Raw genomic sequence first — 13,833 nt, forward strand, 5'->3', positions numbered from 1 at the left:
TGTGGTGGCTCTTGATGCCTTGACCCCAGCCTCAGTCCATTCCTTGTGAAGTTCAGCCAAATTCTTGAATCGATTTTGCTTGACAATCCTCATAAGGCTGTGGTTCTCTCGGTTGGTTGTGCATCTTTTTCTTCCACACTTTTTCCTTCCACTCAACTTTCTGTTAACATGCTTGGATACAGCACTTTGTGAACAGCCAGCTTCTTTGGCAATGAATGTTTGTGGCTTACCCTCCTTGTGAAGGGTGTCAGTGATTGTCTTCTGGACAACTGTCAGATCAGCAGATTGTGTAGCCTAGTGAACCAAACTGAGAGACCATTTTGAAGGCTCAGGAAACCTTTGCAGGTGTTTTGAGTTGATTAGCTGATTGGCATGTCACCATATTCTAATTTGTTGAGATAGTGAATTGGTGGGTTTTTGTTAAATGTGAGCCAAAATCATCACAATTAAAAGAACCAAAGACTTAAACTACTTCAGTCTGTGTGCATTGAATTTATTTAATACACGAGTTTCACAATTTGAGTTGAATTACTGAAATAAATGAACTTTTCCACGACATTCTAATTTATTGAGATGCACCTGTATTTTAAACAGCATTTTATGATTTCTGACCAGTCTTAAAAAATTTCAATAATGTAATGACGTTATTTTGCATTATTTTATTATTATTATTATTATTTTTTAATGCATTTCTTACACTTCTCTGAAATTTTCTGGGTACCCCAGCACCCACATGCAAACCTCGGACCTGGGTTGAAAACCTCTGCTCTAGACTTCCATAGTTTCCATCCGTTTACTCTACTGAAGATAAATTGATCTGTATTACATTTCAGTTCCCTGTTTTGTAATTTATGGAACTTTAGGTGCTTTATTGTTTTAAGATTATTTGACTAAATGTGACCCTGTTTCTGCAGAAGTGATGTAAAGCTCATATTGCTAAATATGGGGGGGGGGAATTGCATTATTTACAACAACAACAAAAATCACAACCCCATTTTATTTTAACAGTTAACATTTCATCAAACTAAAATTAGACATGCAGTGGCTGGAAGGTTCACATTTGTTCTATTTTTATTGCTTTAATAGAGGCGCTTAACACCCTTTTTATCTCAACCCTTTTAAATAGATAAAAAGTACAAATATGTGATGAAAAAAACAAAAGTAACACCCAACAGACTAGTTCATTTAAAAATCAAAATGTGTGCGCAGACACACACAGACCACACACAAAAACAAAGTGAAACTTAGAAGTCCAGCTCTTTGACATCTGAGAGCACAAAAATGGGTCCACAGAAGATCCCCCACAACAGACCCAACTAATTCATAACCTTCACTTGTGTGTGGAAGTGTGGAGGTTTGATTTGTGAAGATTAGGTGTTGATTTCTGGACGTGACAATGTAGCACAACTTCAGGAGAACTGTAGTTGTTGCACACCCGGGATCTGCAACATAAATGAAATGTAAATAATAGAAAAAATAAAAATAGCATAAAGAACTTTAGAAGTAAAATCCTTCATTTACAGCAGCCCATAAAATGTAATATCATACAGTGACCCCCAAAGTTGGACACTTATCCTGCATTTCAAAGATATTTGTCATATCCAAACAAATAGCTTTTCTAATCTTGGCCACATTTGCAGTTACTTTTAACCAATCAAGGTGATTTTTAGTGGATGTATGAAGTTAGTTCCACTCACATTTATACAGGTGTTCTACCAGAGTGTAGTTCATCACATTAACTATGGACATGTTCTACTAATCAGAAAGTGTCAAAATACTTTTTCTTTAAAACAGCATATTAATAATTTTAAAATCAATAAAAACTCTTTTTGTGAAATGTTTTGATTGGCAGTTGTGGTGGAATGACCCTTCCCTCCCTCCCGCCCTCATGTCATCGTCACCCCACCTCTTCTAAAGGCCATCCTTCAACCAGGCTCAGGAGAGGCGCAATTTAATATCCCTCATTTGGCAGCGGATGACGAGGCGCACCTGATGTGAATAAAGCGTAATCGCCACTGCCTTTTAAACTTAGAGTGTGCCTCTCCTAAGGAGGATGGCTACTATATACAAGTGCATGCACACTGGTGTCCTCGCAAGTCCAGGAGCAGATCATGGAGGTTGCCGGCGTGAGTTAAATGTGTCGCCGGACCCACTTCCCAGAACACAGCTGTGAGGTAGATGTGTCACTGGAGATGACGGCACACGTTGTGCCCAACAGTCTAGGATGCCAAGACACTCTTTTCCTCACACGTCGCAACCCCTGAGAGGTTGAGCCGCTGAGGAAGAAGCCGCCACCCCCCGGCCCTAGGAAGGAGTGCATGCGACCGCCGGATCCCACCATGTTCTGGATCATCCCTTCGGACACCCCCTAACCTTCAGTCCTTTTGCACCGTGAGGATGCCAGATTCCCACTAATTACCAGTCCCACTGTGTTTGTCTCTTGCTCACTCCATTTTCCAACAGAATTGTACCTGTTGATATGAGGTGGTGTACACCATCACATTTTGTTGCTGTCCATCAGCTGTTATAATCCCTGCAGGTAATGGATTTGCTGAGAAAGGAAACATATTACATTTGATTAATTAAAACCTTTGCTATAGCAATGTCGACTTGTCTTAACCCAGAGTGTGAAGTTTTGAGACTTAGAGGCAGCATTTTAAATTCACATACAACAACAATGTAGAAAGTTGTACTACTAATAAATAACATAACCATCTACACTAATAATGGGTTACTTACTGAAAGAGTCATCGGTAAGTTCCTCTCCCATGCCTTCGGTTACTGTTACAGTGCTTATGCCTTTTTCTCCTTTCATAGCCTGAGAACAAACAAACCAACATAATGTCAATCAGAAGTGCTGGACCAATAAAAAGGAGGACAGCTATGCATAGTTTTCCCAAATGTAAACCGGTTTCCCAAAATTTTTGACAAATTAAATTCCATCAACTTTTCCATGAACTTTCTAGTCATTTGTGTTTGCTAAATAAGGATTATCAAATACTTCTAAATTCAGACAGAATCACAATTATTTTGATCTGTTTAAATGAACTGAATCATGAACCTCACTTTTGAAAGTTATATTCTACACACAAGATCTCATGCAAGCAATATCTAGGCAATGAACAGCATAGCACACCTACAAAAATATGTATTCATTACAGAAATTTCCATTATGATTCCATGGCTGGAAAACACCATTTTAAAACTGCCTGATCGTTCCAGGGTTTCTGTGACCTTCAAGCACAACGAGTGTCAGATGCAGCTTATGAAAGGGTTCCCACACCTTATTGGCAAATCAAATTTCATGACTTTTTGTGCTATGACGCCATTAAAACAGATGCTAACATTACCTCTCTGAACTTCTGCAGGTAGAGCTTAAGAGGCTCCACATACATGTCGAAACCCAACGTTGACATTGCAAACAGGATGTCTTCTCCGTTTATCGTCTTGCGTTTCTCCTGGTGGCACCTCTCGCTGGCTTCTGAAGTGATGAAGCTGATAAACTCACTTATGCATTCCTGCACACACTCCTTTGCATCCTTGGCTATCTGTGGAGAAGGAAAGAAATGAGCAACACTGTGTTAAATTCCAATACAAACAAATCAGCTCTCTTGAAAGAACTGCCAATTTCCTTTGGCCCTTTCTTGAACAGTTGAATGTCTACTCTTATTATGCATATATTCATTTGTTTCATTACATCGTCAAGGTTTATAGTTATAAGTAGTGATATCCTATGGCAAATGTCAATTTGACTGATGAGGGGGCGTGACCGGAAGTAGCTGACAGATGTTTATGTTTGATAACAATAGCCAGAAGTTGACCGGAGGCCTGTACTATGAAGGTCGCTGAACGAACTCAGGGTTTTAGGGTTGACAAATTCAAACCAATCCAATCGGGCTCAATTGGTACCATGATGGGGCTCAATTGGTACCATGATGCAGCTCATCAACTTTCTCTGTCAACTCGCACAACCAATCGTGTGATTCACTTCTCATGAGAGACTCAGCGGGATTTACCTCTCTGCTGAAAGCTGATGATTATGAAAATAAGAATTTAAATTCATTCTGCACAAGATATTGTTTAAAAAATATATATATAAAAACACTGCTCAAAAGTTCAGCATGAAATCATGAAGACTTAAAACACATGATTTACACAATACAAGGGATAACTGTAAAATTATGAAGCAATTAAAGACATTTACACAACAAGAAGAAACAGCAGCTGCTACTATAGTATATTTTTATACATCAAACAGAAAAAGGTACTTATATAGAATAGCCTGGGCATTATGTAATCCAGGAAAGAGAATATGAGGCTGTGGGGCCTAAGTGCTTATGCTGAGAGAAACACACGGTGCACTCAGCTGTAACAAACACAGTGGTGCAAGGCAGAGAGAGCGCATTCTTAAGGCACTGAATGGCACAACCAATAGTCAAAGTTGCTTTATTATGCTTCTATTGTAGAATGTTCTATTCCATTTACTTAAAATGTATACTTGCATAATAAATTAAAAGGTTATTTAAAAAAAATAGATTGATTGCCAGAATTCCACCATTAACAAGAAGCCAGAGAGTCTGTGAAATAATGGTGGCGGACAGAGAAAGTGGAAAAGCATGCCTATTGGCTAAAATGACAAGAGAGGTGTGCTTATGAGGTAATTCATGATAACAGAAGTGTATAAAGATGAAAGTTTGGAATGAGAGAGTCTGATGAACAGCTGGCATCTCAGGTTTTGTTGTTTTGCTCAATAAACCCTAACCTTTGACATCTGGAACTCCTGACTTCGAGAGTTTTCTTGCATAGAAGTAAAGAGACTTCCAAATTTCAGGACACTACGAGAGCTCAAGAGGACTGCTGCAAACAAATTCTTAATGTGGTAAAAAATATATATATATATAAAACAGCTAGTATATCAATGCGTAAGTGAATTCATATAGGCCCACAACAAGAACACAGTCTTATTAATTTTAAAAGCTTAAATTTATTTAAAATATAAAAGGTTTTATATTTATTTGAACTGAAAACTTTATATATCATTCAAAACTATTACAAATAAATATAGGCTACTATTGATTACAAAATGAATAGAGACTATAAAGATGAATGTTCTCCCTAAGTTTATTTTCCTTTTTCAAAATCTTCCAGTTAGTATATCAAAAAGTGTTTTTAGACAATAGAATAAACTACTTTGTAAATATATATGGGATAATAGGAAACCTAGAATTAGTCTTAAGTTATCAAAAAGGCTTGGAGGACCAGAATTGCTGAATTTAATAAATTACTATAAAGCTGCCCAAATTCAACCTATACTGATTTGGATGAATGAAGAATCTAAAGTGAAATGGAAGAAGATGGAAATGTATTAAATGGGGGAACCTATTAGTATATCCCTGTTCCTACCCAAACAAAGCAACAAATTTAGATCAATAGTTAATATTTGTATTAATAGTACTTTTTGAATTTGGTTAGAAAAAAACAAAAATAGTAAAATTAAGAAAGATATAGGAGTACGGTGACGCCATGCAAAAGGCAGACATGTGAGAGACAGCTCTGCACACTTTGCTAATTATTTGTAATTATTTTCGTGATATAATCCAGTTAAATTCGATTCAACCAGTTACACATTTACTGTTTGAGGTAAACATGGCAAAGAAGTCAAAATCCTCGGGCTCTGGAGACATTAAAAGACACTTATGGGTTCAAGATGAAAGCCCAGACAGGCCTGTGGACCGGGGACTCGATTTGGTTGGCGCGGTGGGAGAAGGAATCCAGCGTCAACTGTCCAACATGTCAGTGATGTTGATGAAGGTACTTGCAGACTTGGAGGACCTCGCTGTAATACGTCGCTCGATTACGGCGATGGAAAAAAAAATTCTCTGAGCTAGTCACAAGAGTGGCAGATGTTGAAAAACGAATAGATTATTTGGAGTCATCAGAGAGGGAATTAGCCGCTAATCCGCCCGCGACCAAAATTGATTTGGAACATGTTCTTGAAAAGCTTGAAGATCTTGAGAATAGAAGCCGCAGGAATAACATTCAAATTGTTGGAATTCCTGAGCATGAGGAGGGCAGAGATATGGTGAAATTCCTAGACAAGCTTTTCCAGAGTCTGCTCGACATAACAGGCCACAAGCTGGAAATCGAGCGAGCTCACAGAGTCCCAGCTCACAGATCTGCTGAGGGAGGAAGACCCGATCGATTCCGGCCAAATTGTTGAGTTATTCAGGGCAAGACAGTAATACTTTGAGTAGGGGGACAAAGCAGGGAAGCTTTTGGCTAGACAAATAAAGCAGAGAGTGTCTTTTTCTACCATTCCCTCAGTGAAATCTGCTGGTGGTGACATTTTTACCTCAGCCATTGATATTAATAATGCCTTTAAAGAATTCAACCTTGATCTTTATAGTTCCACGTCTTCGTCTACTGATGAAGATATTAGAAACTTTGTGGAACCATTAGATCTTCCTAAACAGAAAACTGAGCAAAAAAAAAAAAAAAAAAACGCTCTTGATTCTGAGATAATCTTGGAGGAGCTTGACGAGGTAATTAAGTCCCTACCTACTGGCAAGGTTCCAGGGCCAGATGGTTTTGCTGCAGATTTTTTTAGATCCTATACTACAGAACTGGCTCCACTTTTGTTAGAAGTTTATACTGAATCATTAAAGAATGGAAAGCTTCCTCCAACCATGACACAAGCCCGGATCAGTCCGATTCTTAAAAAGGACAAAGATCCAAGCGAGTGTAAAAGTTACCGTCCAATCTCACTGATCCAACTAGATGTAAAAATTATGTAAAAAATTTTGGCTAACCGATTAAGTAAGGTTATGACATCTCTTATACATATAGATCTGGTGAGGTTTATTCGGGGCCGCAGCTCTTCTGATAACATCAGGCGTCTCATCAATATCATGTGGTCATTAGCGAATGATCAGTCTCCGGGCGCTGCCATATCACTTGACGCCGAAAAGGCGTTTGATATGGTAGAATGGGATTATCTTTTTAAGATTTTGAAAATGTATGGGTTCGGGAGTACATTTATTGGTTGGATTAAGTTACTTTACCCTGTAGCAGCGGTACAAACAAATGGATTAATTTCAGATTATTTTACTCTGGATAGGAGCACTCGGCAGGGTTGCCCTCTTTCCCCATTATTGTTCTGTCTTGCCCTGGAACCATTAGCAGCCGCGATAAGAAAGGAGGTTTTCCAGGGGTGACTGCAGGAGGAGTGGCGCATAAGCTTCTGCTTTACGCAGATGATATTTTGGTATTTTGTTATAACAACGCCTGCACAGGACTGATACACCCGAATATCACCCCTGCGGGACAGGTACAGGATGGCAACAACAACTGCCCGAGTTACACCAGGAATGCACAATCCCTCCATCAGTGCTCAGACTGTCCGCAATAGGCTGAGAGAGGCTGGACTGAGGGCTTGTAGGCCTGTTGTAAGGCAGGTCCTTACCAGACATCACCGGCAACAACGTCGCCTATGGGCCAAACCCACCTTCGCTGGACTAAAGTGCTCTTCACTGACGAGTCGCAGTTTTGTCTCACCAGGGGTGATGGTCGGACTCTCGTTTATCGTTGAAGGAATGAGCGTTACACCGATGCCTGTACTCTGGAGAGGGATCGATTTGGAGGTGGAGGGTCCGTCATGGTCTGGGGCGTCACAGCACCATCGAATTGAGCTTGTTGTCACTGCAGGCAATCTCAACGCTGTGCGTTAAAGGGAAGACATCCTCCTCCCTCATGTGGTACCCTTCCTGCAGGCTCATCCTGACGTGACCCTCCAGCATGACAATGCCACCAGCCATACTGCTAATTCTGTGCATTATTTCCTGCAAGACAGGAATGCCCGTGTTCTGCCATGGCCAGCGAAGAGCCCGGATATCAATCCCATTAAGCACATCTGGGACCTGTTGGATCGGAGGGTGAGGGCTAGGGCCACTCCCCCCAGAAATGTCCAGGAACTTGCAAGTGCCATGGTTAAAAAGTGAGGCAACATCTCACAGCAAGAACTGGCAAATCTGGTGCAGTCCATGAGGAGGAGATGCACTGCAGTACTTAATGCAGCTGGTGGCCAACCAGATACTGAAGGTTACTTTTGATTTTGACCCCCCCCCCCCCCCTGTTCAGGGACACATTATTCCATTTCTGTTAGTCACACGTCTGTGAAACTCGTTCAGTTTATGTCTTAGTTGTTGAATCTTTTTATGTTCATACAAATATTTACACATTATGTTTGCTGAAAAAAAAAAAAGCAGTTGAAAGTGAGAGGACGTTTCTTTTTTTGCTAAGTTTACATCCAGAAAAACTTATTGTGTAAAATGCCATTGTACTTAAGAAATAAAATTTTAATACAAATTTAGGGTAATCAGAATAGTACCTTTGAAACAGATTACAAAAATTTGGCTTAAACCAGAACCCTCACAATTTCAAAGATGGAGAAATATGATTTTGGAAATATACCAAATGGATAAAGTAACATTTAAAATGAATAATTAAAGTCTGGGATGTGAACATAAATGGGATTTGCTTAAAAATATTATAAATTAAATTAGATTATTTCCTTCAGACTCTTGATTTTTTAACTAAATTTGTTAAAATATTAGGTAAGATGTCCTATCTCATTTAACATTGTGATGCCTTAACTTTCCACTTTATCTGAAATAAACTATAACATGTAAATGAATGAATTACACATTATTTATAGAAAATGCTGTGAATGGTTATTTGATATGGTTATTCAAAATAACATCGTGTTTTTTTGTATTTCTCTTTCTTGATGTACAATTTGTACATTGTCTTTAGTAAAAAAAAAAAAAGAAAACATGCAAAAATAAAAAGCATAAAAAATGCTACTATTAATTAATTAAAAAGTGAGCACTTGGAAAACTGTATGCAAAAAAATTGTATGCAATAATAAGACATATTTGTTCTTTTTATAAAAGCTTATATTGCTTATATTATTATAACTTCAAGTAAAATAATGTATGTTCATCTTGAGTCCATGAACGAAAGAAGGGGTTTGGGTGGCATTCACCCCTTCCCATAGCAATCTTAAGCTTTTAATATTTTAAAAACAATTATTTTTTGCAGGTATCATATTAATCCATTTTACTGGCTGTTTTATAGATAGCCTTTTTTTGCTATGGCTAAAGAGGGTAAATGAAAAGCAATTACATTTTAAATAAAATACAACACTCTATCTGCTGAAAATCTACATTTAGATTCTCAAATAAGTCATTTATCATGAAGAGTCAATTTTGTGGATTTCTAAGATTTTATTTGTAAAGTGTGCATTTAGAGACACGGGGAATGACTTGATTGTGTCAGAGATGTCATTTTACTCACAGCTGATTGGTCCAGCATATGTTAGCCATCTGTAATCCAGAACGAAACCTGCTACAGAGCTGGTTAGCCGTGTAACGGAAATTACTATGAAGATGAACACCGCTAAAACTTTCATGGTGCTTAACACCTGGGGTTGAAGCAAACTAAACTAAAACTAACCTGGCTAGCCACAAAAACTGGCTTCATGGTACAGGCCTCGGATGTCTGTTTGAGAGATAACAATAGACCGGATGTTTTGAAAGGATGTGTGTTTTGCTAGACAGGATGTGTGTTTGGGTTGATAAAGTTTGACAGGATGTATACTTGAGGTTTCAGGATGTGTGTTTGACCTCTGGTTTGACCATGGTCAGGCATGTGATTGGCTAAGCACAAAAAAGCAAAAATGGACCGCGCAAAGTGTTGGACAGCAAAAGACTGTTAACTGTTAGTTCACGATACATAATGCATTAACAAATAAAACCATATTGTAAAGTGTTACCAATAATTCTTGACAACACATAGCTATTGTTGATCAGCACAAAAACACCCAAACAGAGCGCAGAAGTTATAAATCTATAGCAAACATTTGGGAAGGAATAATTTTGACAAGCTTTGCGATTTGAATTGTAATATGATAAACATTGGATCATCTAATAATGATGCTGCCATCTCAGTGTTTTCCCACACACAACCGCAAGATGGCGCCATTAGCTCGTACAGTGCTGGCTAAAGCAGTTAATGCAGATATGGCATGCAAGGCTAAATAGCGATTTCAATTTTAATTAACTCCATAATGCTGCGGATATCATATCATATACCAGTGTCTCTGAGGTCAACGTTTGCAGAATTTAAAGCGATTTCCCTCAACATGTACTGTTCCTGTGCTGCTTTTACAACTGTTTCGCTGATTTTTCCACATTCATGTGAAAATGCCAATGAATAAAAATGTAATATTACATGTTCTTAGAAGCGTAGACCCCTCTTCATCATGTGGCTAGTATTATTTCTGTATTGTGCATTTAAATTCACAGAGTTTTTACAGAGAGTGGTCTCCCAATAACTTATATCCCTTTTTATTACATCCATAACCCAAGTTTATTTCCCGATCTTAATGGGGGGACATTAAGGCGGGTGTACACAGTGCGATTTTCGGCTGTGGTGCAAGCTCCCGACCGATTTTTTCCAGTCGGGAGAGACTGCGTGGAAATCGTGGGTGCTCGTGTGGTTGCGGCTCACATCGTGTGAGAGGAATTACGAGCGGAGCTGAGTGGCTTACGAGCAGCTCACGACCTCCTGATATTTTTTAAAAATGTTTTAAAAATTTGGGCTGATTTGGTGATCTACTTGAAGTTGACCAATCAGGAGAAGGTGTTACAACTCACACGATCAATGTAAACTGAGTGTTCATGAAGCTTTTAAACATTTTGAGAAAATGGTTGTGTTAAAACGTTGTTTTTCCCATAATATTCATGACCACTTCACTGAGAAGGATTCTACAGAAAGGATCTCTGCTCTTCAAACAAATAATTTGCCATACAGGTTGCGCTAGAAAACAATCTTTATCACTCTGACGGACATAGTTTTCAAATTTCCATCATGGTCTATTTTTATTCGTCATACTTGCATTCGTTTCAGTTCTAGGGCGACATTTAGTGGGATATAGCATCTGTTATAATTGTATATGCACACAACAGTCAGTGGATATGTGATAGATTTTTTTTTTTTTAACTCCCCAAGCGCACGTCTAGTGAAACAAAGGACTTCTAGGTTGAAAGTTCTACCCGTCAATCAACCGCTGCGCTAATAAGAATTTTAAGCTTTGCTATGTGTGGCTTTAAAGCGCATTTACATGGACAAGAAGACCTCATGGATCTTCTTCAGCATGTCTGCTATCAACATGCAAGCAGTGACACAGATGAGAAGGACGTAGCTGTCATCTAAAGCTGAATAATACAGGTAGCCTACTCCACTAAAATAACTCAGAATTCTGCACTAAACGTCATGTTTGTGATTAAATTAAATCCAAGTATAACCGACAGAAATGGTGCGCAAATTTTACACACTTTTTTCTTTCTTTTTTTTTTGATTAACTTTTTTTTATTGATTCATATATAAAAAAAAGAAAAGCAACACATATACAAACAGAATCAATACTTAACCCCCACTATTACCCCCACCCCTGACCCCCAACAACACCCCAGTGGTAAAACATGATTAAAACAAGCCCGATTACAATACATCCAAAACTCTGCAGCTAGAGTTCTCACTAACACCAAACATTCTGCACACATTACTCCCATCTTGTTTAGTCTTCACTGGCTGCCTATCTCATGCCTTATTAAGTTTAAAATTCTTCTCCTGACATAAAAAGCTCTCAATGACCTGGCACCTCGTTATATATGTGATCTGCTGCATCCATACACACCAGCACTCACTCTTCGTTCTTCTGATTCCAAATTGTTGTCTGTCCCTAGATTTCGTCTATCCACTTTTGGTGGGAGATCCTTCAGTGTAGTTGCACCTAAACTGTGGAACTCACACCTCAGAGCCTCCGTGACAGCTCCTCTATTTCTATCTTTAAATCTCAGCTTAAAACACATCTTTTCTCAGCACATTATCGGTCCATTACAGATTGATGTTTTATTTCCCCCTTTGAAATTGTATCTTCTGTTGAAATGTATATTAATGTACTTTGTCCTGTTAAATGTTTATGGAGTGTAAAGTGTCCTTTGTGGAAAGGCGCTATATAAATAAAAATAAACTTATTATTGTAGACGTGCACAAAAAACCAAACAAAGAAAAAAATATATATAATAATCACACACATTAACAACTATACCTCTCTCTCCACTGCCCCTCCCCGAGAGCTCTCCAAAAACGGCAGATATTTCCCCACAAACAAGTCCAAATTCCCCAGTCTTCTAGATGACCCTTCTTCAAAAGCTGCCACCCTCCCCATCTCCGAGCACCACTCCTGAAATGGGGGCGCTCCAGCCGACTTCAATCCCCTTAAAACTATTTGTCTGTTGATCATGACGCTGGTTAAGACCCAATTTTTTATGTGCTTATTCTCTATATTGATGACCGCCCAATCCCCTAAAATACAGAGTCTGGGGCACTGAAAACACAAAAAATGAAATTTGAGTGCCCAATACATCACAAATAAAACTCTGAACCTTCAACCAAAATTCTTGGATCTTAACACACCACAAAAAAAAGGCATGGATTGTGTCTCCATCTTCTGATTGACATTGCCAGCAGGTGGGTGGGTATTTAAGACCAAGCCTATACAATCTAGAGGGTGTCCAATAGAATCGATGTAAAATCTTGAATTGCATAAGGCGCACCCTTGCATCTCTAGATGCAGACTTGACGTTTTTTTAATCCTAGCCCACACTCCCTCCTCCAATACCAAGTTTAAATTTTTCTCTCATAATCTTTTGATAGAAGTTAAAGCTCCGTCCCCCAGACTCTGAATAAGCAGGGAGTAATACACTGATGCCTCATGACCTTTTCCAAAAGCAGTAATCACCACTCCCAGAGTGTCTGCTGCTTTAGGGGGGTGTATGCTACTCCCAAAAATAGTACAGAGCATGTGGAGCAGTTGTAAATACCTAAAAAACTGAGATCTGGGAATCCCAAAATGTTGAACCAAATTTTCAAAGGATCTCAACACTATACTCTCATATAGGTCATCGAGTGTAGCAACCTCCCTCACAATCCACTCTGACCAGCAGAAAGGGGACATATTAATACATAATTTTGGGTTCAGCCATATGCTCGAATCAACATTTAAATAAATGTCAGAATTAAACACTCTGGACACTTTTGTCCATACCGAGTGCAAATGCAAGATAACGGGGTGTAACTTCTCCGGTTAGTTTGATAGAAAGGCTTTGCAATGGCGAAATAGGGGCAAGAAGTTCCTGTTCGATACAAAACCAGGGAGGGGCTCTCTCAGGTGGAAGCGACCAATGAGCCAAATGTCTGAGACCAAATGCATAACAATAAAACAAAATCTTGGGTAGGCCTAGCCCACCTTTGTCAATTGGCCTATGCAACTTACTGAAATGTAGTCTGGGACGTTTACCATTCCAAATGAAGGACTTCGCTATGCTATCATATTGCTTGAAATAAGAGAGGGGGACATCTATAGGGAGAGACTGTAGCAAGTAGTTGAATTTTGGAATACAATTAATTTTAATAACATTAACCTTCCCAATCACAGATAAATGTAATGAAGCCCACCTGCCCACATCGCTCGAACACCTTTTTATTAAAGGGTCAAAATTAACTAACTAAATCACACAAATTTACTGGGAATAAAATACCCAAATACTTAATGCTCTGTTTGGGCCACTGAAAGGCACCCGGCTGAAAAGCTGTTACCGGGCAGTACACTGTCAGAGCCAAAGCTTCAGATTTAGACCAATTAATGGTGTATCCCGAGAACTTAGAAAAGGAATGAATAATTCTGTGGAGGCAAGGCATAGATCTAGT

The 13,833-nt window shown here is 38.9% G+C and overlaps 1 protein-coding gene across 1 annotated transcript in view; it reads right to left on the reverse strand.

The window, feature by feature from the left end:
* Window positions 1-978: 978 nt before the first annotated feature.
* nfybb (nuclear transcription factor Y, beta b) overlaps window positions 979-13,833 on the reverse strand; it is a 30,608-nt gene continuing 17,753 nt past the window's right edge. The window contains exons 4-7 of the mRNA XM_051689494.1: window positions 3,351-3,548; window positions 2,740-2,818; window positions 2,472-2,551; window positions 979-1,442 (exon numbers count right to left, since the gene is read on the reverse strand). Of these exons, the coding sequence (XP_051545454.1) occupies window positions 1,410-1,442; window positions 2,472-2,551; window positions 2,740-2,818; window positions 3,351-3,548 (390 nt within the window). The 3' untranslated portion in view covers window positions 979-1,409. The remainder of the gene's footprint in view (window positions 1,443-2,471; window positions 2,552-2,739; window positions 2,819-3,350; window positions 3,549-13,833) is intronic.

This window comes from Myxocyprinus asiaticus, chromosome 46 (assembly GCF_019703515.2).
Source record: "Myxocyprinus asiaticus isolate MX2 ecotype Aquarium Trade chromosome 46, UBuf_Myxa_2, whole genome shotgun sequence".
NCBI lineage: Eukaryota > Metazoa > Chordata > Actinopteri > Cypriniformes > Catostomidae > Myxocyprinus > Myxocyprinus asiaticus.